Consider the following 26,647-nt stretch of genomic DNA (forward strand, 5'->3'; position numbering starts at 1 on the left):
GATCAGCTGTGGTGTGCCCAGCTTAATAGTGCAGTAAACACCCCTTCCTTAACAACTTGGGAATATCGGTTTGCAATATTTAAAGGCAGCATGGTTTCTGGACTAGAAAGATGGACTTGGTCTAGGAAGTAAGAATGCAAGAGCAGCCCTGCTGGATCAAGACCAAAAGACCATCTAGTGTGAAACCTCTGGATGTGAAACCTCTGGATGTTGTTTGACCTCAATTTCCATCAGCCTTAACCAGCATGACCAATGGGCAGGCTTAATGTGAGCTGCATTCCAATGATGTCTGGAGGACCATAGGTTCCCCATCCATGAAGCAGATAATTAGCTGGTTTCCAACAGTAGCCAATCATAGGCAGTTAGGAAGGTAACACACAAGGCATGAAGGCAACAATGCCTCTTCCTTTCCCATGTTGTATGTTCTGGTATTCATCATATGCTCTGGGCAACTTGTCTTCTTTAAGCCTGAGAATCTCACCAATAGAAGAACAGGCTACTAGCTGGGAGGAAAGACACAAGGATTGTGAAAAAGCAAACCCCTTGTATTTGTATACACAAATATGCAGTTCTGGAAGTATATTTTTAATGCCACTTTGGCCTGTAAGTAAAAACTGGACATGAAGAAGCTTTTAGCGAGCAACCACCTGTTTTTATTTATATTAACTCCCCGAATTCCTGTTTTTAGGAGCACAGGAAAGCGTGTTCCACTTAGTCAGACCATTCCTCTATCTAGCTCAGCTTGGTTTACACTTACTGGCAGAGGCTTTCCAGGATTTGGGCAGAGGACATTCTCTGACGTTCCTGGAGAGGGTGTTGCTAGGGCAGGAACAATACTCAGTGGTAGTGGCTTTCCATAGTTTCAGGACAGGTAGTCTTGCCCTGCCTGGATATCCTGAAGCTCAAACCTGGGACCTTCTGCATGCAAAGCTGATGCTTTTCTACTTAGCTTTGGTCCTTCCCCAATATTAGTTTGCATATGCTTTCACATGCCTTCTTACTGCTCTTTTACTGTTTTTACTCTGTATTTTTGTTTTGATGGTATTGCTTACTGGGTTTTCTTTAAAGAGTAAGTTTATAAAATGTTTTAAATAAACAAAATAAAGCAATGCATAACAATAAGCCTGAGAACTTCATCTAAACATATTTTAGCAGATACAAGTGATGCCTTAGGAAAGTCCCACTCCCTTCCTTTAAAATCAAATGTAAAAAGTGAAGCCCATTACTAACAAAGATCTATTCAAAAGAGCTGAAATGAAGGGTGACTGTTCATATAATCTCAGCGGCTCTCTCTTCAGCTTTAAATGACTTCTCTTCAAACAACTCGTTTGTTTTCATTATGTGCCGTGGATTTGCCCAGTCAAAATATTCCAAGATGCCAGTTTGGAACGAAAGCTCAAATAAGAACGGGCAGATGGCAATTAAGCAGGCAGGAAAACAAGAAAGAGCACTCAACTCACGTCTTCATAAATGTCAAAGAAGGTTGCCACCACAGCGTCTTTGATCTGATTCAGATCCGAGAGCTCCCAGTAGACCTTAAACATACGCCGTGCACCCGCGCAGCTTGCCTCATTGCACTCAACATTCTCCAGCAGGAAAGCTTGCTGGTTGCTGCAAAGGAAGGAGAGAAACATGGGGTGGGTGAAGTGTTGTTTTCCTGCCTTTATTCTTGCAAAGCTGACCGTGAGCTGGGCCCATTTAGGGCATAATAATAATAATAATAATAATAATAATTTTTATTATTTATATCCTGCCCATCTGGCTGGGTTTCTCCAACCGCTCTCGGCAGCTTACAGCATATATAAAACATAATATACATAATATACCCTGACCATTAGCAGCTGGGGCAGATGGGACTTGGAATTAGTAATATATGGAGGGCCACAGATTCCTCACCCCAACCTATCTCCTGTAATGTGAAACTCACCACACAATAGTATGTCATCACACAATGACTTTCCCCTTTCCCCACTCTAAGGATGGATTGCTTCTGGGGTAGAGATCTTAATGAGGTCATTATGTCGATTCACAACTTGACCTAGACACAGAGATACTGTTTTGGGCAGCATGGCCTCACTGTTCATAGAATCATAGACTTTTAGATTTGGAAGGGACCCTGAGGGTCATCTAGCCCCAACCCCCCGCAATGCAGGACTCTCCCTGCCCCCAATGTAACACTTAGTTCCCTCTTAAAGTGGATTTTGCTAGAGCTTATAAAAATTCTGTCAAGTCTCTGGGAAACACATAAATCTCAAGGCTATTTTGTCAACATTTCTTGGGTATCTCCCTATGTGTATGTGTCAGGAAACTGCCATCAGTGCCAGGGGGAGAGAGCAAAATCCAGAGGGATTCCAGAGAGCGTCCCGGGATTGGCAGAGGCAGCCCATCTTCTGGGGAAGAGAATCAGCGTAGCACCAGTGGAGAAGGGGGGCAGATGGGGGAAGTGGCGAGGCGGTCCCATGACTCCTTGCCGGGGACCAGCGGGGAGAGTAGGGGTCCTCTGCTGCCTACACCCTCCTTGCGCAGAAGGCTTTCGCGCAGAGAGAGTAGGAGAAGACTAGGCGTCAAAGAGCTTCTTTGCTGGAAGAAGTTTAAGAAACGCCCACTGACGGATTCTGCCAGCGATTGAAACAGCCACGGGTGAGTGGCTGTCTGGACAGAAAAGGTTCATTCAGGCAATCCAGCCAGGTGTTTGCACCGGCTTACGCACGAGCAACCCCTAGAACCTTTACAGTATGTGTTGACAAAGTTTTTTGAAAAGGGAAAACTTAACACACACATAGGATGATTTCATCAGCCAAGTCATTTATTCTGTACTGTAAGCTTTGCTTCCTTACTGTGCAAAGTCTTCAAAATGCATGAATCAGACTTCCCCACCCCCACAACTCAATGCTCTAATGAAGCTTTTCATTACCACAGCAATTTTATTCTCAACACCTTTCATGAATATTTACATATTTACTTCCAGTATGAGTCACAACTATCATTACATTGCATCTCCATTATTTCCCTTTGTGTCTCAGCCAAATATCAAAACACACCATTATACAATTTACAAGGTTATTTCAATTTCTTCATTACATATCCTATAAATGTTCCCATTCAGGTGTGACAAAAGGGGACATGCTGTGTGTTGATTTTTTAAAAATCCTTTTGATGTATTCCTGGTTGAAATTTTGCAGATTAAAATGACTGAAAATGCTTTTCTTCTCCATTTGGTATGGCACTACATGCCCCCTTAACACCAGGGTATAAATTATTAACGTTTCTGGAGCTGTGTAAAATGTTCAACTGTAAATTGTAGGAAAGGCAAACTAGTATGTACCAAACACAAACCTATAAGACAAATTCCAAAGATGCATTTGTGTTAAAGCACTTCTTCATGTACAGCATAGTTAAATTATGGAACTTGCACTTAGAGGAGGCAGTGAAGACCAGCAAGCTGGGTGGCTTTAAAAGAGGATTAGACAAATTTACGGGGGAGAGGGCTATCAAACACTACTAGCAATGGTGGCTAGGCTCTGCCTCTATACAAGGAGGCAATAACACTTCTGAATACCAGTAGGTATAAACCACAGGAGGAGGAGATAGTACTCTTATGCTCTAATCCTACAGGCATCTGGATGGCCAATGTGAGAACAGGATGCTGGGCCTGAAGGGCCATTGGCCTGATCCAGCAATGCTCTCCTTATGTGCTTACATTCTTAATCTGTTGCAGTAACAAAATGAGTCTTAAGCTCACTTAAAAGAATAAACACTTTCATTGTAACAAGCTTTCATGGATGCCTTATGAAGCGCACAGTGTGTTACTTAGCAGTTATGTAGATATATGAGTGTTCAGAGCAGAAGAAAACAGGCAAACGATGGGATCAGACAACACACACACAAAAAGGTTCTCCAGGCCTACTGCATTTGTATTGCACTGCACTGATATTGTACTCAGATGCAAGTGCCTGCATAACTGTATCTCTCAACCAACTGAACGTTAAGATTTCATGCATCGTGAAGTAGGCCTACAAAAACCTGGACCTCAATACAGTGGTACCTCGGGTTACAAACGCTTCAGGTTACAAACACTTCAGGTTACAGACTCCGCTAACCTGGAAGTAGTACCTCGGGTTAAGAACTTTACTTCAGGATGAGAACAGAAATCGCATGGTAGCGGCGCGGCGGCAGAAGGAGGCCTCATTAGCTAAAATGGTACCTCAGGTTAAGAACAGTTTCAGGTTAAGAATGGACCTCCGGAACGCATTAAGTTCTTAACCAGGTACCACTGTAAATACATTAGACTTGAGAGAACTGCAAGAATCCTTGGTTGTATTTCCTGTAAAGCAGATTGCCCAGAGAGCCCGTGATTGGCCCAAGATCACCCAATGATCTTAACAGACGAGAAGTGATTTGAATGCATGATATTCCTTTCCCCAAGGCTCAAACACACCTTTCCCACTATTCCTCAGTGCATGTCAATTTTGAAAAAGGCAGTCACTCTGAGGCAGAGCTAGCTTGCCCATAAAGCTGGGTCTCCTCCTTCTTTGGTGATCACTTGTAGCCGAGTAAAATTGTTTTCCATAAACATGGTTTTAACAAGGAGTCCGTAAGTGACTGTGGAGGCCAATTCTGGACCCACATGTGAGGTGGCCAAAATGTCACCCGTTTTGCCGCCCAACTTTGCTGCTGGTCTCCCTGGCCTCTAGGGGCCGAGAGGGACTAGGCACCAACACCCAGCTTTCCCGCAGCAGGGGGGGAGGGTTCTCCCACCCCCACCTGGTGGTGTGTGGGGACCTTTGCACTGGCTTCTCTCCTTACAGAGTTTGCGCCCCCATCACAAGTTCCGCAGCTGCGTGTTTCACCTCAGGTGATGAAATGCCTTGGGTAATGGTAATGGTACAGGGAAAATAACCATCCTATTGCAGAGCAATGAAAACAGGTAAAATAAGATATTCCGCCCGCTAGAAAGGAAACAGTGCTTCAAAGGTCAGTTGCCCTGGGGCTGCCAATGTTTGTATTATTCCAATCTGTTGTAAATTGCCTTGAGGGTCACACGTTTGAATGGTGGAGGATAAAATATTCCAAAATAGATGCATATTGCAACTAATGCAATCTCCATTTGTCAGCCCGTTACCCCTATAGCTTTGCATACTATTGTCCACAATTTATGGGGACATAGGTATGAAAACCATGCATTTATTACTCTGTCAGAAAGATTGTGTGATTGTTTTATTGGTCTCGGAATTAATCTTGGGATATTTGCATTCCCCTTCCCTTCCATCTCATAAACAGCCCAGTAAAACCTATACAATTATGCATCCAAGCACTTTTGTTTCTGGGGAGACCAAAACGAGACACTCAGGTTGAATTCAAATATTACAGCTCCCACAGGAAGACTAATGAAAAGTGCTTCTGGATGTGGTTGTAACATTGAAAAGCAGATCTCAATAGTCTGTTGGCATATTTCGGGGGTGGGGGATAACGTTCCATGGGACCATTAGTGGTACAAATATGGGAGTGGTATCAGTCTTTTTCATTAGATCATGCAGATTACATTTTTTTCTGATGGGAGGCTTGGCTCTTTGGGAAACAGGAGTTACAAAATGATGAAAAGTTTTTCTCTTTTACTGTTGACAGACGAGATCACACTTTTCAGTCTGTTCTTTATATAAATGTTTGATTAATTTTAATTATTACTTAATGTTAAAGTGGCGGAGACAATGATTTCTGCGACAACTTAAAACATTCAGATGCAGATTCAAATTACCTGGATTCTGATATTAGTGATGGCATGGAAGCAGCATAAGCTACATTGCCATCTCATGTTCAACTGCAGTATTTACTGTTTATGCACTGCATTTATAGCATAAATACTATGCACTTGATAGATTTTTCACAATTACTGGCTCAAAAATAATTTCTGACACAACACTGCACTTTTTAGTAGAAGAACCCATCATTTCAGATTTTAGTAAAATAAAATATGACCCTTAGTTGTATCAGGAGCAACATGTCACTCCAGAGGACAGTGGGAGATTAAAATGGCAGCTCCTAGTGGGGGCCTGGGAACTGGTGTTTTAATTTCCCACAATGCCCCACATTATTCTGTGGCATTGTGGGAAATAAACATGGCAGCTCCCAGACTCTTTCTGGGAGTTGTCTGACTGCTGGGTAGGAACTGATGATGATGATGATGGGAGGAGCCAATTTGTCAGAGACCCGCCTCAAAGCTGGACCTGGACCTGAACGATCATAATTAATTGTAGGAACCCCCATCAGAGAGGAAATTCTGAACAGCATCCCATAATACAGACATTATTTCAAAATAGTGGGTTTGAGACTTCAAGCGAGCCGTAAGAAGCCTACTGGAAAGGCTGAGTAAAGCAAGTCAATCATGAACGGGTGACTGCTGGGTGACAAACTCAGACCTGCAGATGGGTCTGGAAGACAGGCAAGATTCGGGCTGTGAATCTCTTTAGGAAACAGTTTGGGAATTACTGTTTGAAAAGAGTACTGCTCATCTGCCATTCTTTTAAAATATAGGATGTTGGACAAATATAGAATGTCTACTTCTGCAAAAAGAAAAAGTACATCCACAGAGATAATAGCAAGATGCAGGAATAAATCCAAGACCAGTGTCAAGCCTGAAAAGCACACTAACATGATAAAATGCTGAGTTATGCTAATGTTTTCAGTCAGTTTTTAAACAATTAACATGAAATACGGAGATACAGTTGAGCAAGAGTGAAGGTATTTTGATTTAAGGCTGATGGGGAGCCCCCTCTCCCCCCCTTTCCTTTCTCTTCTGAGCTTCTTGGGAAAAGGAAGGAACAAACAGCAACCTCACTGGCACATTTCTGCCTGTCCTTTCCAGGCAAGCAGCAGCAGCAGTAAAAACAACACAACACAGGAACTGCTGGAGAGAGACAGAAGGAGCATGCACAAGAGAGATCTTTATTTCTTTGGACCAATCCAGTGGGACACAGGAGGAGACTCCAAATTTCACTGCATACTACTCTAGCCTTCTCCCTGCTGTAGGAACATGGGGTGCTGCCTTACAATGAGTCAGACCACTGGCCCATCGGGCTCTGTGACTGGTAGGCATTCAGAAAGGAAACATTCCCAGCCCTACCTGGAGCTGCCCAGAGACTGAATTTCTGCATGCAAAGTGGCTGCTCTGCCATTGAGCTACAGCTCCTCCCTATAAACTATACCAGATTCTTGGTCTACACTTGCAGAAGATGCTAGAATGGAGTGTACCATTTCATGCTGCAGGGTGAAGTGTACCATTTCATGGGGGAGGCTGAGCATTTCTCAATGCTTCCTTGTGTTAAAAACTTCCTGCAAAAAGAAAATCTGCACAGCGGGCTCAACTAAGCCTTTCTTCCTGATGTACTAGTTTTCCATGTAGTGTGTGTGTGTGTGTGTGTGTGTGTGTGTGTATTCCTACCTGCAGTCTGCGGTACAGTCCATTCTACCACTTAATCCTGCTTCAGGTGTTGAGCCATTCTAAGGCTCAGAAGAGCTCCCTAGTTAACTGGACTGCATCAAATCAAATGTGGTTAGTAAAAGATATGCTTCTTTGAATTTCTCAAAATAAAGGTACAAACTGCCCTCTAACATTGAATTTAAATAGGTTTTTCCTTTAAGAAAAGCCTCAAAGCAAACTCATCAAAAGCCCTTCATAAAATCACTTAAGTTCTCTGTTTGGGATATTCAGAGAATAAATTCTAAAACTCAGGCCTGATGTGATCACAACTATGGCCAACATTTGGAAATATGCACTCTGCCCCCTCTCACACTTTCCCTCTATGGTGTGTCTATCCCCTTCTTTTCTCTACTTGGTGCTAACCACAGTTTTGCAATACATAAGCACCAACTGCAAACCATCGTTAACACGAAACAGTTTCTAAGGTAACCTTGGCCTGAAAACCTACTTCAAACTCTGATTTACCAGGAAACCATAGCCCATGCTTAATTCTGGAAAGGGGATGAGAGAAGGGAAATTGCTCAAGAGATGGGAGTGGGACACACACTCTGAGATTGGCTCTCAGTCTGCAAACTATGGTTTGCAGGGAGCCAGCATTAAATCTGCATGGACCTAAGAGTGGAAACTAAGCAACCTTATTCCAGCCACTTACTGGATTCTCCCTGCCCCCTTATTAGCTCACCTAGGAAATATATCCAAATCACCCCAACATTCTTGTACTGTATTATAAGCACCCTCCCACACATTGCCAGAGCTTTCTTTCTGAGAGCGAGAAACACCACCAAACTATTTTGAATCCATTTTTGAGAATGATGGTAAGAGCATGTAATTAAGTCTTCTGTGTCATGAGGCCATTATATACATCAGTGTGGCCTTGGATGAATAAAAAGAGGCATGGCCCCTTTTAATTTTACTTTGCTACAGATCCTAGCAATTAAGAACAAGGCTTCCTGGACTAGTAGCACAGCCTCAAGCCAAAGGTTTGCAAAAAAAAGCTCTTATCACTTAATCACAGTAATCAATCATCAAAATTAGATCCGTGGTTACTAGTATTAAAAGCTGGAAGGGAAAGAATTAAAAGGTTTGCTTCAATTCATGATGTATCTTTAGCAACTAGCTTAAGATTTCTCTCTCTCGGTCTCTCTCCCTCTCCACCCCTTAACTTAATTGTTGAGATTTCTTGATGAGTCACCTAATACGGCTCATGGAAGTGAATCTTGTGCACAATCTGAAATAAAGGGGGAATTTGTTTCAGTATACTGAATGTTCCTTGTAATGTTAAGAGAAAAGAAAATCTTTTTAAAAAGCTATACTCCTGTATGTCCTTTTCCATCCCTTAGATGGGCAGCAGATGCACTGTTCTGCATTTTCTCCTTCATTCAAGGGAGGTTTGGCAAGGACACAGGGCAGAAGCTCTCTCAGTTGCACCACTCACTTTGTTGCAGTTTAATCGGCTCTTTTCACTTCTTAGGGTTACTTGCTGACTTTAATGTTTTATTAATTGTGTAGCATTGTTTGCTATACATTTTTAAATTGTACATTTAGATTGAGTGTCACCTGGAAGCCAAAGCTGCCTTATTAATGTTTGAACTCAGTATTTCTTCTCTTCATTACCAGGACATCCATACAGTTTGAAAAGAAAAACACATTGAAAAATGTGGTTTCTCTGGGAAAACATGATGTTTTATCAGTTATCAGTTTTTGCAGCTCTCTCTCAGATACAAAGCTGACGTGTTACTGTCAGGGACTGGGCAGAGGAGGAATGGTGGAGACCGCCTCCCCATCCTGACCCTTCCGGGGAGGAGAAAGAGGAAGACAGTATAGATTTACAACAGTGGTTTGAGGGAGGTCACAACTCAAAGGCAGATGAGGGGAAAAGTTGGGAAATACTGGCAGAGGAGGACGAGGAGGAGACAGAACCGGAGCGGCAGCTGGCTGACACAGTGTCATTAGAAAGCATCCCATCTCCCAGAACCCAGCAAGCCTTGAAAGTAGGAGAGCAAAGAGCTCAAAGACAGAAGGCATGTGGCAGTGCCTGTAGAAGTGACAAATGAGGATGTGGGAGAGACGGGGTTGAGATTCACTAGGGACAACACCATTATCCAAGAGGCTGGGTTTTATAGACTCTCTCTGTAAATATTGAAATAAAAAAGGACGGTAAGAAGCTTTTCTTTTTCTTTATACTTTCCTCGGCAACCAGCCAGGAGTCACTAACAGCATCCTGACAGTTACATTATTATTATGTCTCCTCCTCCTAGTGAACCCAGGGGGGTAAGTGCCAACAGGACTGAAACCAAAACAGAGCTACTGAAAACCAGCATGCCCGAGGTTTGCAGCAGTATAACATATTTTCAGGAAAAAAGCACAGGAATTTGAGGAGGACATGGCTGGCTATGAAAAACCCTACGAGAAACTTCTGCTGCAACATTGCTGCAGATTCTACTCATGATTTATTATCACTTGATCCTTTGAGAACCTACAAAGTTTGCAGGATCTGACTTAATGGTCTTCTTGAGTGCGTGGTGATTGGACCTAGCCATGCTTAGCAAACAGAACAGAGGAAATTGTGACTAAGATACTGTGCACACTCCACTAGCTCTCTGCCTTTTCTTTTCTTTTCTGACCTAACCCACATTTAGCATTGCACCAGGTGTTTTTGCTAGCCATGATTAGCTTGAGCCAGTTTGCAAACCAACTCCTCAAAATCATGGTGGAAAGGATTGGTTTCAACCATGCCATGTTAGCAGACGTGGCGATGTGCAATACAAACTGTAGTTCACTCCCGAAATAATGCAACTTAAAGGGGGCGGGGGTTCACACACAACAGGGAGAAGAGATGTCATCAGGATACTCCCAGTCTTCTAACCATGGTTAGATAATGATGCAAAATTGTATCTGCACCAGTATGGTGATGCCTGTTTCTGGAAGCAGGAAATGGCAGGGTGGAAAAGAATCATCTGTGGGCAGAGTAGCAGGCTATTACATTGGTATTTTGCTGCCAATGTCAAAATCGCCCATTTGGGGATTATCAACGTGGAGTCAACAAATAAGCCAGCTGGCTGCTGCTGAAAATTTAAGACCAAAATACAGGTCAGGCTGCTGCAAACAAGAATGAAGGGAAAGCTCTGCTGAGCAGAATAGCAATGTCTAACCTCACAGGACCATCTGTTTGATCTCAAGGCTGAGTATTTGACTCGTATGATGAGACAACCTCAACTAATTGTACCATTGCAGTTCTTTTATAGTAACACTTACTGGGCAAAGGAACTTGTTTCCCAAGTCCACTAAAGTATCTGATGGATGCTGCCTTGCCATCTGCCAAACCACCAAATGGTTTTCTTCTTCCCGATACATCCCTCCCTCTCTTAAAAACAAAAAACTACTACTGTGAACAAATTATGTCTTTTGTAACTAGTTCAGTAACTTCACAGCATTTTTAATAGCAAGAGCAAGGAATTGTTTGAGTCCCTAGATAGTACTACACACATCAGAACTAAAGTGAATCCTTAGAATATATCAAAATGATGTTCCAAATGTGCCTCCAAAAGGTTCATACATATATTTAAAGGACACTTGGCGCTGAAAACTTAAAAAATTCAGAGAGAACTCGCTTTCCTTGTGCATAAGCACTTGGGTTCTGGAAGACATGAAAACGATCTAATCAATTGTTAATCCAATCTAGGCCACCTGTACGAAGACCAGTTTCACGAGAACCACAATAACCTTGGTTTTATATTGCAGCTGTTAACTACTGTCAATATATTTCCTCTCCAAAATGGCATACTAAGTGTTTCATGTTAAGAGTCTCCCCTGCCAATTATCAGCTCAGATTTTACAAGAATTTATAAATATTTATAACCACCTTTGGCAGTTCATTTGCCATTGGGGAAAATCTGATTTTATTTTTAAACGACTACTTTTTCTTTCTCTTTTTTGAAAGAAGCATATATCCTTACAGTTCTTTACTCCAGTAGAAGAAGCGTGGGTAAATGTGTTAAAATTCAAGTTCTAATCAATTAATTTATAGGCCGTAACAATATATTAAAGTGTTTAAACATAAAGGGGGAAGAAGAACCATGGCAGAATGCTGCAATAGAGGAGACTCCTCCTGTTTGAACGCCTGCCAGTTTGAACCAGATGTGCGCTGTCTCAATCTGGGGGAATAAAAACATTTGCCAGCATACATTAAATGGGTATTTCTCAGGCATTACTCATATAATTATTTCTTTTGCTTCACTGCCTCATTCTTTTCTTTTCTTTTTTAAGCTGTTTTGTTTTCCATCCCACCCACCCCCGCCCCGCAAACACACCAAGGAACACATCTTCATTCTATACCCTTCCTGTTATCTTTCTTCTGCTCTTCCTGCATTTGAAAATGGGCTGACATCTCAGCGAAATTATCTTCAATTAAGCAGCTGTGTACAATTACTCCTTAAAAGTCAGGACGATTTGTCTCCTTGAAAAATCACTTGCTTTCTTAAAAGCTTTTAACTGGAACTGAAAGTGGGGCATTCATTAATAAGCGGTTCTTAACTGAACCTTGAAATGGTCCAGAATTAAGGAAAAAAATGCCCCTTGTTTCGCCGTCACATGCTGTGGAAATGCTTCTTTATTTTAGGAAGTATGTCTTCCCCCTCAATGACAGCAATCAGCAACTGCTTTCATCACTTGCTTTCGAAACAGAAAAGGGATGGTATTATAGATGCAAGGCTAATGCACGCATCACACCGTGTATTTGAGAAGCCCTCAGTTGTGAGACACAGTTATAAATGTTATACACATTCACACATTTAGGCTCCAGCATGAAAAGTTGCTAATCAATGGCTGCTAATCAAAGCCCAACATCTTTGCATCACAAACCATGTTTTTGGCCTTTGGACTGGATGCACAAGCTCATTTTGCTCCTGTTTCAGAAGCATAAGCCTGCAGTTGGGCAGTGTGTGAGAGCTAAACTGCATTTTGGGGAATAGCGCTAAGAACATACGTCCACGAGAAGCACATGCCAAACATCAGTCACGTGTCGTCCATATTGCACCACCTGTATGTAGCCACTATAGGTCACTGTGTCTTCCCTAGCCCTTTGCCTAAATGGTAAGGGACCATCCTTCATCCAGTAAGATGGCAACCCTCTTACTAGATTTCAATTAATGGCAGTTTGACACCCTGTGCCTTCTTCTCTGGGTGTCTTGCCAAAGAAATAAGGATCGAGGCTGCAACAGGATTTTGTTGAGGCACTGCCTCCTCCCATCAATACATTAGGATCCATCAAGGTTAGGAACTTCCACGCAAAATATGTACACAGAAACCCCTTTTGCACTCATCACTCCTGGTAGGAAAACTTTGCACTTCAAATAACCTCCTCTCCATTTGATCCATGAAAGCCCCTTCCTTAGATAACCAAGCTTTTAAGAGAAACAGCTTGAAATCGGTGGTCAGTTCAGCTGAAGTCACTCCAGGTTAGTTACGGTAGCTTTGCTCTTATCCTTTCTCCCACTTCTGTCCTTCCACAGCTCCATTTTTATTATTTTGTACTCTTAACTGAAGTCAGGGGTCCAGGGACATGCACACTCTTAGGTTCCCCTCCAGCTTTCTGTCAAAGGAATCCCTGTAACACACAAAGCTAAGGAACCTGAGAGGGTCCTGCTTGCTGCCAGTTCCCCTACTGCAAATTCAGAAGGCAACCCCAGTGGCCTGGAACAAAAAAACACACCCAGAGCCATCGCATTCCCCAGGAGAAGAGGCTGTCCCACCACTCTACTTTGGGGTAAAGTAATATTGATTCTTATTTTTATTTATTAAATTTGTATACTGCCCTTCATCTGACTACCACAGGGCGGTTCCCAACATAAAAATACAAAACGAGGATGAAAAAAATGCATAATATTATACGAGATATGCTATATGAAATGTGTCATATGATATAAGAGATTGTTAATAAAGCAAAAAAAATGGAATAGTAAAAAAAGCATAATAAAGCAAAAATAAATACAAAGCAACAAGCTACCTCCCACAAACACATTTAAAAGACCACAGAATGTTAATCAGCCAAAGGCCTCGTTTTAGATAAATGTTTTTGCCTGGTCCCTAAAGGTACGTAATGAAGACACCAGGAAACCTCCCTGGGGACAGCATTCCACAAATGGGGAGCTTCTTGTTAAAACAGCTTGCTGTAGCTGGATAATAACATATTAAAAGCCTCCTGGATCAGGCCAGTGAGCCAATCTATTTGAGCATCCTGTTCCCACTGTGGCCAACCAGATGCCTTAATGGGAAATGCATAAGGGGAACCCAAGCATGAAAGCACTCTCCCCTCCTGTGGTTTCCAGCAACTGGAATTACTGGCTCTGACCCTGGAGGCAAAGCATAGTCATTGTGGCTTGCCAAGGTGGGGGCCTGGGTGGGAAAAGAGTGTGTGTGTCATCTTATGAGCGCACCTAAGTATCTTCTTTGGATCACTCCTTACTACTCTTCTCCAAAGGTTTTCTACAGCACCTAAGACCCAGAATCTGTGTGACTGCTGATAACAGATGTATTATGAATTCTTCCTACAAAGCTTCACTTAATCAGAGCCTTGACATGTAGAAATTTTAATACTACTATGAAAATCACCTTTTGACACTGTCAGCAAGATTTTCTTTGCATTTTATACAGCAATTCCATACATCAGGCTGAAAACGGTTCTTCGGATTCAGTTTTCATTTTCTAAAATGCTTTAGGTGACCATTAGTTCCAAACACTTTTTTTAAAAAAGGAAAAGGAAAAGGAACTCAAAAAACTGAAAAGGACTCACTTGAAGCATATCTAGAGTTATGAACAAGAGCTTATGTTTATACTTCGAATAGGTCAAGAAGTTCCACTGCTGAGCAATTTCTTATCTAGCATTTTGTGCTTGCTGAAGTAAATCGTGGCCGAGGCAGCAAGGTAAATATAATATGCTTTATAGATGTATGGCAAGAAGTCAAGAATTTGTAACAGAAGGACATTATTCTCAGTCTTGTTGTAAAAGAACATTATGCTTGGTCTTTTGTATTTCACCTACAGAATATGCTTCCTTTCTGAGAAGATGCTGTAACCTGCATCTGGAGCCATGCAGTATGAATGCTTTGATTCATGTAATTGGTAGATTAATCAACTTAGATTAAGGAAGTAAAGTGCTAAGTCAGCTATGAGGGCAGATGGTTCCCTCCTACTCATGCGAAACCTGATGGAAAAGAAACAAGCTCCTTCCTCTTTGCAACCAAAGCTAGTAGGTATTTTTCACTTCAAAACAAAACCCACAAGGATCAAGGATTTAAAACCACAAACAACTTAAGCTGGAAACGTTCAAGTGCAATCTTTCTCCATGCAGGTTTTAAACTTGAATCTTCTGCAGCACTGATCAGATTTGAGCTTCTTCATTTTTAGAGGCATTTTGACTAATACAATGTGCAAGAAGGAACAGGAGAAAATACAGCCAATTTTGGTTTCCGGGAGAGATATTTTTCCAAAGGGTGTTTGGCCATATCTGGAATTCCTCGGAGATTAGCACATTAATAAATAGTTGTTTGAACCGCTTCCTCCCGCAACACAATTTTTCATATTAGTGCCATTTTATGATGCATGGGTGAAAGTAATACAAATAACTACTACAACATAGAACAGATTCCACTATCAATTTCCCTCCAATTTCTGTATAAGAGATCCTCCAACACATTATTAGAAATAATGAGATGACATTTACTTATACGAAGTCTAACTGAGACTGACCCTTCCCTTACATAGTAACAGGTCACAGCTAAGAGCTGAGAACAGATAAATTAAATCACTTTCAATAGCAGCCTTCTAATCAGCAAGACATGTTCCTTCCAATAACCACTTACAAAGACAACAAGGAGAGTCAAGAAAGTCCACCAATTTATAGCGGGGGGGGGGGGGTCCTGCTGAAACAGCTTCAGTGAATTAAAAGCTGGCTGAACGAATCAACAATTAGAACAGCAAAAGACATCATACTTGCTGCTGCAAAGCGGCTGTTATTAGTGTAGTACAGCGAGCCTTGAAAAATTAACGTTCAAAGAAAATTCTACCTATTTTGCAGGCACTGGGCCTTCCTGGATTCTGTAACACTGCCTTTGCAACATAAAAATTCACAATCCAGAAACACTGTAGAACGGGTTTGGGGATTTAGGATTACAGAGGACGGCAAGGATTAAATCATGTAAGTTGGGGAGCAACACAGTTAAAAGGCTGGGAGGGGGGACAATTGAGGCATGGGGCATGTGTGCAATTGCTTCCTTGCAGAAACCGCACCTCTGGACAGCTGCAGTAGCAACTCTGGTGTGGGAGAATGATGGCAGATATAGCTGGAAGTGCTGGCAAAATCCATCCTAAATGGACTACTTTTCCTACTTTGCCCGAGCTCCCAAATATATTAAGTTTCACCAGTAGCACAAGAAGAGGATGCCTACCTGTTCTGTTCAATTATGAAATACAGGAAAGACAGCGTAAGAAACTGGCAAGTTCACTTGGCCAACATTGTTTCTCTTGAATTATTGTGTTACAGTAATCTCATAATATATATCTAATAGCATGCTAAATCCTGGGTATCACAAAAGGACTGACGTCTCCCATATGAACCTGTCTGCCTGTTAAGATCTGTCTCAGAGTGCCTACTCCAGGGGCCCACGGCTCAGATCTTCACTGCTCCTAGAGGTGACCAGGCCCCACGACAATATGGAACACTCAGCACTATAGTTTTGAAAAGAGTAAAACAACACAACCATGGCAGGGAAGCTACCCTCTTCCCCACGATGCAGCCCTACCATTTTAGGAACCTTTCATTAAACACCTTAAATTTTTTCTCCTTGCTGGCTGGATGCTTCCAGCAGGGCAAGCTAGGAATTTTCCTTACTCCCAATTTTGAGAAGAGAGAGAGAAAAAAACACAGTTTAAGTAGTAGGGCTATTTTCCCTGCAGTGATTTTACTTCAGTCCAACCCATTACGAGCGTACAGGATATATCACATTTACTGGCTCCTGGGTGCTATATTTGAGCTAGCTCAGAAAAACTGTTTTTTGTTTTGGTTTGTTTTTAAAACATTCTGGGAAAAACGCACTGATATAAACTAATGGATCTGACTTAACACATGAATAATGCTTTGAGCTTATTCATAATATATCTGTTGGTCTCATTCTCAACTCCAGAATTTATGCTGTCCTTTATTAATTTTTAAATAAAAGTATTTATATATTGCTGTCTCACAAAATATCTGGGTAGTGCACAGCAACATGGAAACATAACAAAATCCATTAAAAGCGGTACAGTTTGCTTATTAATCAACTGCATTTATATTTTGCTTTCTTCTGCAAGGAGGCAACCATGTTTAGGGAAGTTTTTAATGTTTGATGTTTTATCGTGCTTTTAATATTCTGTTGGGAACCGCTCAGAGTAGCTGGGGAAACCCAGTCAGATGGGTCGGGTATAAGTAATAAATAATACTAATAGTAATTTGTTGTTGTTGTTGTTGAGTACATGGTTCTCCTACTCCTCATTTAATCCCTACAATAACCCTGTGAGGGAGGTTAGGCTCAGGGGCAGGGACTGGCACGAGGTGAGTGGGTATTTGAACCCTGGCCTCTCAGGTCCTAGTCTGACACTAACTACTACAGCACACTGGGTTTCACTGGCATTAGCAGTGCTCCCAACACTGTTTGAATCCATGTTAGTTATCAGCTCCTATGTGGACACTATACCACTAGCTGGGAATCAATAATCAATTGTTCCTTAGATTAGGGAAAATTGGAAGACTGCTACTAATGACCCAGCAGTAACAATGTGGTTGGCATCTGGCTAAGAGATACCTAGCAGACCTGCTGAAATCAACAGACCAGCTTGTCCACCTTTGGACTTAGTCAGATACCACCTTGCATTTAGATACTCAGTACAGTATTTAGAAATTAAAAATATTAACTTGCTGAATCATAGAAATGTACAGTTGGAAGGGACCCTGAGGGTCATCTAGTCCAACCCCTTGCAATGCAGGAATCTCAACTAAAGCATCAATGGCAGATGGTCATCCAACCTCTGCTTAAAAGCCTCCAAATTAAGGAGAGTCCACCACCTTCCAAGGGAGTTCACTACGCTGTCAAACAGAAAGTTCTTCCTGGTGTTTACTCAAAATCTTCTTTAATCTATTTGCTTTGGGTCTTACCCTCTGGAGCAGGAGAAAACAAGCTTGTCCCATCTTCCATGTGACAGCCCTTTAGATATCTGAAGGCAGCTATCAAATAGATTCCTTGATGAGCATCAAATAAATGCTTCCTCGGATTTGATACCTTTACTCTCAGTCTATCCTTGAGCCTTTGCAACACCGTTTGCTCCCTCTAGAATTTGGATTAGGTCATCCATTACCAGGAACCAAAAATGACTATCAGAAATACCTCCACTTAGCCCTAATATATTGTACCACTTTTGTGGGTTTTAATTATAAGCTGCTTGGAAGACGATATTGGCTGAAAACACAGGGCACAAATAAAATAAATTTAAAAATTAACTTAAGAAAGTGAATTGGTTCCTTGGAGGTTGCCCATATTAAAGCATCTCCTTCTGTCATTGTTTTTTAATGCTCAGCACAGAAACACTATTTCACTGTTAGCTGTTCGACGTCAGTAAAACCTTAAAGTGACTGAACAAGAGTCTTTGCTCAAAACACACACATTTTAAATTCCCCCTTTATTATGGATTACATTTCATGTCTGCTGCTGTAATCTGCATTTATACAGCTCTTAAAATGGGGATTTTAAAGGATTTCCAAAGTATTAACAAGGTCTTTGAGGATTCCCCACCCCGCTCCAAACTAAACAGCAGTGTGATGTTAGAGTGCTAGTTTGGCTGGCCACTGAAATATGACAAAAGCTGTTTGGGGGGAAAAAGAAGATTTTGTCTTGATGAGCTATGAAGCCCTGGATTATTGGGAGGGATTGAAAAAGCAGATGGGCGATATATGTGCAGGAACTGCACCCTGCTACTTGAACTGTGTGTACTTGATTTAAATAGCTAAAGGGAATATGCTTGTGCTCAGCATCAAGTTACAGTGTGCTTTTGGGGCATAGATAGTCAAGATGTTAAGCTGAATCCATCAAGCTCTGTAGATTCTTGGGATATGGCTATTTGAAAAGACTCATCATACCATAATAATTAGGTGATTAGAAAGGCTCTGCAAGGGACTAATGCTTTTGCATATGATCTCCAGGAAGTTTGTACATGCCCTGAAACCCAAGCCTGCACTTAAGCAATATTACAGATTTGGGGCTACGCAATGATATAAATACAATCATAGAATCAACACAGAATCACAGAATAGGAAGGAACCATGTGGGTCATCTGGTCCAGGTCCCCTGCAAGGCAGGGATCTTTCACCCAACATATATTATGTTGTTTTAAAGTGTTGAATCCCAACTTGGGGGAAAAGCAGGATGTAAATACAATAATAAATAAATAAAACACAGGTTCATTCAGCTCAGAGGTGCTGGTAAACTGTTGCGCTTCTGCATATGCACTCTCGCGGAGGAATGGAAGTGCCCTGTTATGGCCTGGTTTCGATATTATGTTAAAACTTTTTAAAAACCAACCAACCAACCATGGTTTAAAGGTGACAGACCAGTGCACTGGTGGCATATGCTGCTCATAAGTCCCTGCCTCGCTCTTCCTCTTGCCACACAAGGAAAGAATCAAACCAGGGGCTGATGTTATGGTCCGTATGAACTGGTGGATGTGGTTTATTTCTCTTCAAACAAGCCATGAATGGAAGCCAAGCTTTGTTCTTGGCTTCCTGCTTGCTGTTTGCTTGGAGGGAAACAAACTGTGAATGCCGGTTTGCATCTAATGCAATGCCAGTCTGTGGTCTGTTTCCTGCTTGGGAACAAAGCGGGCAGTAATGAGGAGCACACACCAGCATGGTGCTTGTGCACAATAAACCATACATTATTTTTAAACATTGGTTTAACATGATGTCTTTACTTGAAAGAATCCTGGGAGCTCCTAGGAGAACTGGTGGACTGCAATCTACTGCCTGCCCACCCGATTCAGGAATCAGTCTAACCTTCCCTTATCCCTTATTCTTGTTAAAAATCAACTTTGTATTTTAATCGTATCCTTTGATTCTTTACAAGAGCAATGTAAATTTATACACTGCTATCAGCTCTGCTACTTTAAACCTTTGTCTTAAGCTAGCTTTCAAGAACAGGGTTAAGATCACCAACTCTGATTTAAACACCTGGCGATAAATGAAATATGCACCCTGCAAATATTTTGCAGGCATTCATAGAAATGTTCCCGTTTCCAATGTGCATCCTTGGTATTGCACAGCAGCTCCAGGCAATGCATTACCACAACGTAATTCATCCAGATGTTTGCACATGACAATGTAAAGGGGCAGAGGTAGGAAGCAGTTGAGGGTCATGACAGCGGTGGTCTTCCAGTGGTGGGAGAGCTGATGACTGAGCAAAAGCGTGTATGACAGCTACCAGAAAATGCATCTGCAGTGTATCCATCAAAATAAAATGGGTCAACAACTGCTTGAGGGAAGAGAAGCTGCCTCAGGCAAAAATGGAACTGACAATGCACACTCACAACCACGGCCATGAACCAAGATCCTCCAGGGTATAAAGACTGCCTCCATTTGCCAGCCATAATGTCAAAATAAAAGTAGACAATGCCCTAGAAGCAGAACCAAAATTCTTCCTATCTAGCCGGCCAAGAGGAAGGGTTGGCAGGGGGAGGAATAGCATCTTTGAAAGATCAGCAGAAATGTCTTTAGAGAAGCTTCAGCCGGTGTGAATTATTATTGAAGGGACTGAGATGTTGACGCTTGCTTTAACAGGAAAATGGCATCTCTGGGTGTGCACGCACGGTTGGAGCCTGCTGGCTATGCCTCTCGTCAGGCAGGGAGTGACGAATCTGCTGTTATGTCACAAAGTGGCTGGGCATCAGAACATAAGAAGAGCCTGCTGGATTAGCCCCAGCATCCTGTTCTCACAGTGGGTCTATAAGAAGGCCATAAGCAGGAGCTGAGTGCAACAGCACTCTTTCCTCCTCTGGACTCCAGCAATGGCTTGTGCACGACCAGTTGCCTTTCTAACTTTAGCTCCCTCTCAACAGCAGAGCTGTTCATGACTATCACAGACTGCCTTTGAAAGTCCTGTTGCAAACGTGAAGGAGGGAATCAGCACATGTCAGGGAAGGAGGGATTGGTGGGAAGAGAGCATGTGAGCCCACAGCATGTTCCTAATCATAGAACCATAGAATTGTGGAGGAGGAATGGACTGCAAGAGTCATCTAATCGAACCCCCAGCAATACAGGCATCCTGCCCATACGATTCCCTCGGTGGGCTCAAGGATGAAGTTCTCCTGCCTCCTTCAAATGAGTGGGAGGATGACAATCCCACATACTGGTGTCCTGGTGTCCACTTGAGTGTAGTGATCAGATGGAGGCCTCAGAATGCAACATTTGAGGACATCTGGAGGACACTAGTTTAGGGAAGGCTGCTCCAAGTCAGCGTAGAAATTTAGGAATTACACATCTTTAAGTACAATTTCTGAAAACCTCTGCTACAGAAATATTTACAGAATCTACACAACAGCTTTCAAACAAACAAAACTACACAATAAAACCAGTTCAATGAAACAAAGTTAAAATACCAATCACAACAAAATAACATTAAAATATCAGTCACGGTAAACAGGAGTGATGGGTCAAGAAAATGCCTGGGTACGTAAGTTTTCAACTGCTGGCAGGAATAACCACAGCTGGAGCTTGCTTGATCTCCATGGGGAGATCATTCCACAAGGAACCGTGATGAGTATGTGCTTTTCAGACAATTGGAACTTAATAAGGGGGGGGGGGGGAGAGCTCCCCATGCTCCTTCCACATATTTTTGCAATGGGAAAGGGTGAAACAGGCAGCATTTCTTCACAATGCACTCTTCTTCCTAGATGGCATTTGTAACATCCTGCTAAGCAGCAGAAAAGAATAAAAGGGCTGCTTGATGCAGATAAATAGATCCATTCTCATACCATTCAGGCACTTCTTTTTTAGAAGAAGCGATTCAGCTTCTCCATGGGCCTACGGTATTTGAAGGTGAGAATAATTTCATGCACCATTATGCCAAGTAGAAGAAACACTTGAAAACACTATTTACTGAATATACTGTACCTTCCTGATGTATTCTTCAGTATGGCAAGTGCATCTGGATACCCATCCATGTTATAATCTCCAATGTGAAGGGTGATTGGGAAGGAGAAGTTGGTTTGAGCGGAATCATACGGAACAAAGCCCCAGAGGGTGCCTTTGTATGTGAAGTTTTGCAACACTGGAAACCACTGAGAACCAGAAAACAACAGCACAAATTGTCAGGATTTATTGAACACATATTGCTTTATTTTCCTTAGATTAAACCCCACCTTTCTTCCATCATGGAACCCTAGACTGCATACATGAGATTCCTGGGTGGTCACCCATCAAGGCACTGACCTGACCCACACATACATTGTACTGGTGGCAATGTAGCTTCTGATGTGACAGTAAGGATTTTTCACAAGCACTCCAATTGTGCAGGGGAGAATGCTGTCTGCTCAGCTTCTATGTGGGTAGATTGTCAGAAGTGGCTACTGAGAGGGAGACTCTGAAGAAATTTCGTAGTGCTTAGAGTCAGAAGGGTATGTGTGTAGGTGGGGGAGGAAAGGCAGGAGTATTAGGGAGACTGACCAAGAGGCAGGGGGGCCTAAGAAAATTAGGCAAAGTAGGCTGTGCGCTGTAAAACAGTGGCTGGAGGAGCCAGTGGATGGCAGAAAAAATGAGCGGATGAAGAAAGGAGCCAAGTATTTAGCTGCAGGCATCTGGTAGATAGTGTTCCTTTTCTTAAAAGGGAGAGATGGTTAATCTCTTTTTAAAAAACACCTCTCTACTGAAATTATCTTAAGTGGATTACAACTAACCAATAACTTGATTATAAAATCAGTACATAAGCCAAATACTAATGACTGCACATACTTTTTCAGAGCAGAGATTAAATCACTGCAATATCTGATTCAGAAGGACAGGGAGAGAAAGGCCTTGGTGAACAGGAATCTCCTTAACCAACCAGGTGCATATGGAGAGCCCATTGAAGACTTCCACCCTGGTGACCCCAAGGCTGCTCAATCTCTCTCTCTCCCCCTCTGATTTTCTGTTCTGGAGTGCTCTAAATCCTATAGGACTGTTCCATCCATGAAACTGAGCTGCATATTAAAGAATTAAAAAGCAACAGGAATAAGGCAGCATCTCTGTTTCTGACACACATATACACCATTCCTGCTATTCCTGGCTTTTGTAAACTTTGTGCATTATGCATCTGGGTGTTTTAGTGGGCTGCCAGGTTTTTGAAAAGTCTATGGCAAGATGCGAAAGAGAGACAGTTGTCTTTGGGGAACTGTGCGAAACAAAGCAATGATAGATTCGTTAACGCTGGTTTTTGCTCAACAGAAAACAGTCAAACGCTCTTGTTGCCTGAGACAAATCATTTGTACAATCCCTCCCACTGGTTTAAGACAGAACAATCAAGTTCAAATAGCAGTTTTACTTCACTCAGAAGAAGAATTTACACTGCAAAAAACCCATTACTAGAAACAAAAGAGAATCAGAAATGGGGAGATCATTCATACACCATTCCTAAATATCTTCTAGATGGAGCTATAAACACTAAAAATAGGGGTTCAGTTGTATCCACTACAATACTAAAGGCATAAAGGAGCTGCTTGATAGAAATCTACTGGGTTTTCACTCCCCCCCTCCTACCCCCTTCCTCAGGAAGATTAGTTTGTAAACAGAAACCTCAAATACAGCTTGTGCTGATACTTGGAATACAAATAAGATTCCAACAATGGCTGAACAGAATGAGGATTTCTCAGGCTTTCAAAGAGAATGTCGTGATCTGGAGATACATGAGCTTTACTGTTCTGGGTATATACAGCTGTTGGAAGTGTTTCGGCAACAACCCTGCTTAAGTAGGGTTGTAACATTTTGTCGATTACCCAGGTTGATTGATTAACACCATTTTGAGTGACTCAAGAAGGTGCCCCTATTAATTTCCATAGATGCCCTGGGCAGCCTTGTTCCACTGCTGAACTGCTCTTGCGGTTAGAAATGTGTTCCGAAAGTTGCCTCTCCTGAGCTTGAAGCCATTGCCTCTTTCTAGTCTATGGGAGACAATCTGAATTATAAAGTTGTCACATGTGACAAGGAGTGCTTGGGTGTTCGCCTGTAGTAAAGTACACAAGGGGTTAAAGGGAGACACAAGCCTGTAAACATTTAGGGCAGGTATCTTCAGCCTTCTCAGCAGCAAAGCTTTTAACCCAAACATGCATTTATTAATCTTTTATCATATATTTGCTCCTGTTGTGACCCACCTTGGATCTGGCCATGACCCACTTGTGGGTTTCGACCGTCCGGCTAAAGACTAATGAATGATTTAGGGAGCTGGCTCACATCTCTCTAATGAGCATCTGACACATCTCCAAATATACAGATGTTAATAATAATGTAAAAAGTTTGAGGGGCTTAATTAAGCTTATGTCAAAAACTGTATCAGACTATCCAGGGGTTAGAATCTAAGGAAGCGTAGTGTGTATTCTAAGCATCAGTGATTAGCTTAGCATGTAAAAGCTAATTAGGTTAGGCACATTTCCTGGGTTGTGCATTGGACATGGTAATCCTAGCCAAATCAGCAAGTGTTAATTGAAGGCAGGCAAACTTCTTTGTGAGGTGACTGTCTGGGGGGGATAAGGAGCTCAAAGCATAAAAAGAAAAAGGTGTTAGAATGCAAATTAATGGAGGCCTTCTTCCCTCTGTCAATAAACAGGGCTTAGTTTAGGGAGGGTGGAGTGCCATAATCAGGTAGCAGAGAGAAGCAAGAAACTGGGCTGTGCCCTGCAGAACAAGAGAGGCTGCAGAGAAAGAATGTTGATGCTGTTACTATGGAGGAAGTTGGCATGTTTGGGGCTGCTACTGCTGTGAGCCCCTCCACTGAAGGCTTCAGGTTGTATATAGGTGTAAAGAAACCTATAGACACCACAGTCTCCACCAGGCACAGACAAACTCCAGCCCTCCAGATGTATGGGACTACAATTCCCACCATCCCTGACCACTGGTCCTGTTAGCTAGGGATGATGGGAACTGTAGTCCCAAACATACGGAGGGCCGGAGTTTGCCTGGTCTCCACTGTGTCTCATTTTCCAAAGAAAACACAAACCCTAGGTGAGTGCATGGAAAACTTCCAAGTCTCACACACCGCTCAGTGGAGATCGGGGTGGAATGCAACAATAACAGCAATAATAAAGCATTAGTTGTAATTTGTATCCCATCTTTTTCTCCAAGGAGCTCTAGGTGGTGTATGTGGCTCTCTTCCTCCTCACTGAATGTCCACAACAACCCTGTGAAATAGGTTAGGATGCACATTCCTCATTTGCACATTTATGGTTTTATTTCTTATTATTCATGTATTTCATAAAATTCATACAATGCTTGACTGCCCAAAACCTCAAAGTGGTTTACAAAGAAGATAAAACAATAAAATTATCATTAAGAAAAACAACGGAAGATGCACAAATGTTAAAATAACAATAGACGAAAAACAAATTAAAACTCACACCAACTTTCTACTGCGGCATATGTGGCTGCTGCTGACATCTGGCATGGCCCTAATTGTTGTCCCTTTGGGGCTAGATTTGGATCTTTGTCATTTCATCTGATGTACAAAATATAAACACGGTTTAATTTAATCTGCGCAAACAGAAGCTCAACATACCGAATCCAATCCTGGTTTAGATAGGTAGATGACACTCTTCTGACAAGCTGAATCAGCACAGGCTGGCAGCAAATGCTCCGTCTGCCCGTCACCATCTGGCAAAAGAAGAGGGAGATAAAAATAATTCCGCAAAGGAGAATAAAAAAGGTGTTCTTTTTATTGTCAGGGAAGAACAGCGCACTCACACAGGAAGACAATGTATTTTGATAACATGTAAACAATAGAGGCGTCAAGATAATTAACCAGATAGCTGTAATGCTAAACTCTGTCAGCCTGTTATCTAGTCTTTCCGTTAATCTCGAAACGCACAAGATTCTCCCTTGTCAAATGCTAAAGCTGATTTATATTACTAATATGACACTGACTTGCAACCCAAGAGGAGTGAGGTGAGCCTGACTGCTCCATTTCATTCCCAGGGTAGTACAGAATATTTAATCACTTTATGACTGAAAAAATCCAACACATGGGCCTTGGATACAGGGACCATTCTTGAGATCCAAACTCTGGTTAGGATTTAACACCAATGCAAACCGAATACTGCACCACGGCTACTCCTGAAAAGGGCAAAGCAACTGGGGGGGGGGCACATCCTGCAATCTAAATAAGCTCCTAGGCTTATAAAGTTTGGGACAGCAGATCTACATTTGGTCTTAGGCCTATGCAAAAATTTTTTATTGTTGATGTGATAATTTCATTCACGCCTCCTTTTCTTCATTGAGAAGTTGGGTAATAATACCCCTAAGAAAAAGGACAATACATAACCCAGCACGATCGCCATGGCCTTATTCTCACGAAGAGCCTTTGACAAGATCAAGGCCAAACCATTTCAATCTACCAAGGTGGGAGACTCACATTACTACAGACTTTTTGTTTGTAAAAACAAAAATCGAAGGTTTGTGATTACGTGTGTGTATGTGGTGGTGGTGGGGACTTGCTACACACAGCAAACTAGATGTCAGGGAAAAGGTTTGCAGTTTGGGCTCTTTGCCAGCATGAACAGTGGGCCGGGTGAAACTGCTTCTATATTCCTGCTATTAAGATAACCTTTAATTAAATGGAAACTGCCAGGAACTTATAAACACCCCAAAGTATACATTTCCTTTACTACGTGATAAACTGTTTCCATTATGAGTAGTTATGAGAATTATTCATCTATCGGAGAGACTTTTAATACAGCAATTAAAGCCTTCCCTCCAATACTACAGATGCCTCATTACCTGTAAATGCACACTAAAATGGTGTTTTGAGCCTGCACTTTTGTTACATAAGTGTTACGAGTTTGTGGGTGCCATACTCCTCTAATTCCTGGATCCAGCAAGTGTTTAAAAGCTAGGCTAGTTTCCTCATCAGGTGA

General features: G+C 42.0%; 1 protein-coding gene across 1 annotated transcript in view; it reads right to left on the bottom strand.

Annotated features, from left to right (window-relative positions):
* Positions 1-26,647, bottom strand: part of ITFG1 (integrin alpha FG-GAP repeat containing 1) — a gene marked incomplete at its 5' end in the record, with an annotated part of 105,794 nt that overhangs the window by 39,964 nt on the left and 39,183 nt on the right. Inside the window, 3 exons of the mRNA XM_083451887.1 lie at positions 1,461-1,611; positions 21,666-21,832; positions 25,294-25,388. Of these exons, the coding sequence (XP_083308013.1) occupies positions 1,461-1,611; positions 21,666-21,832; positions 25,294-25,388 (413 nt within the window). The remainder of the gene's footprint in view (positions 1-1,460; positions 1,612-21,665; positions 21,833-25,293; positions 25,389-26,647) is intronic.

The sequence above is a fragment of the Podarcis tiliguerta genome (assembly GCF_965153285.1).
Source record: "Podarcis tiliguerta genome assembly, chromosome: 8".
NCBI lineage: Eukaryota > Metazoa > Chordata > Lepidosauria > Squamata > Lacertidae > Podarcis > Podarcis tiliguerta.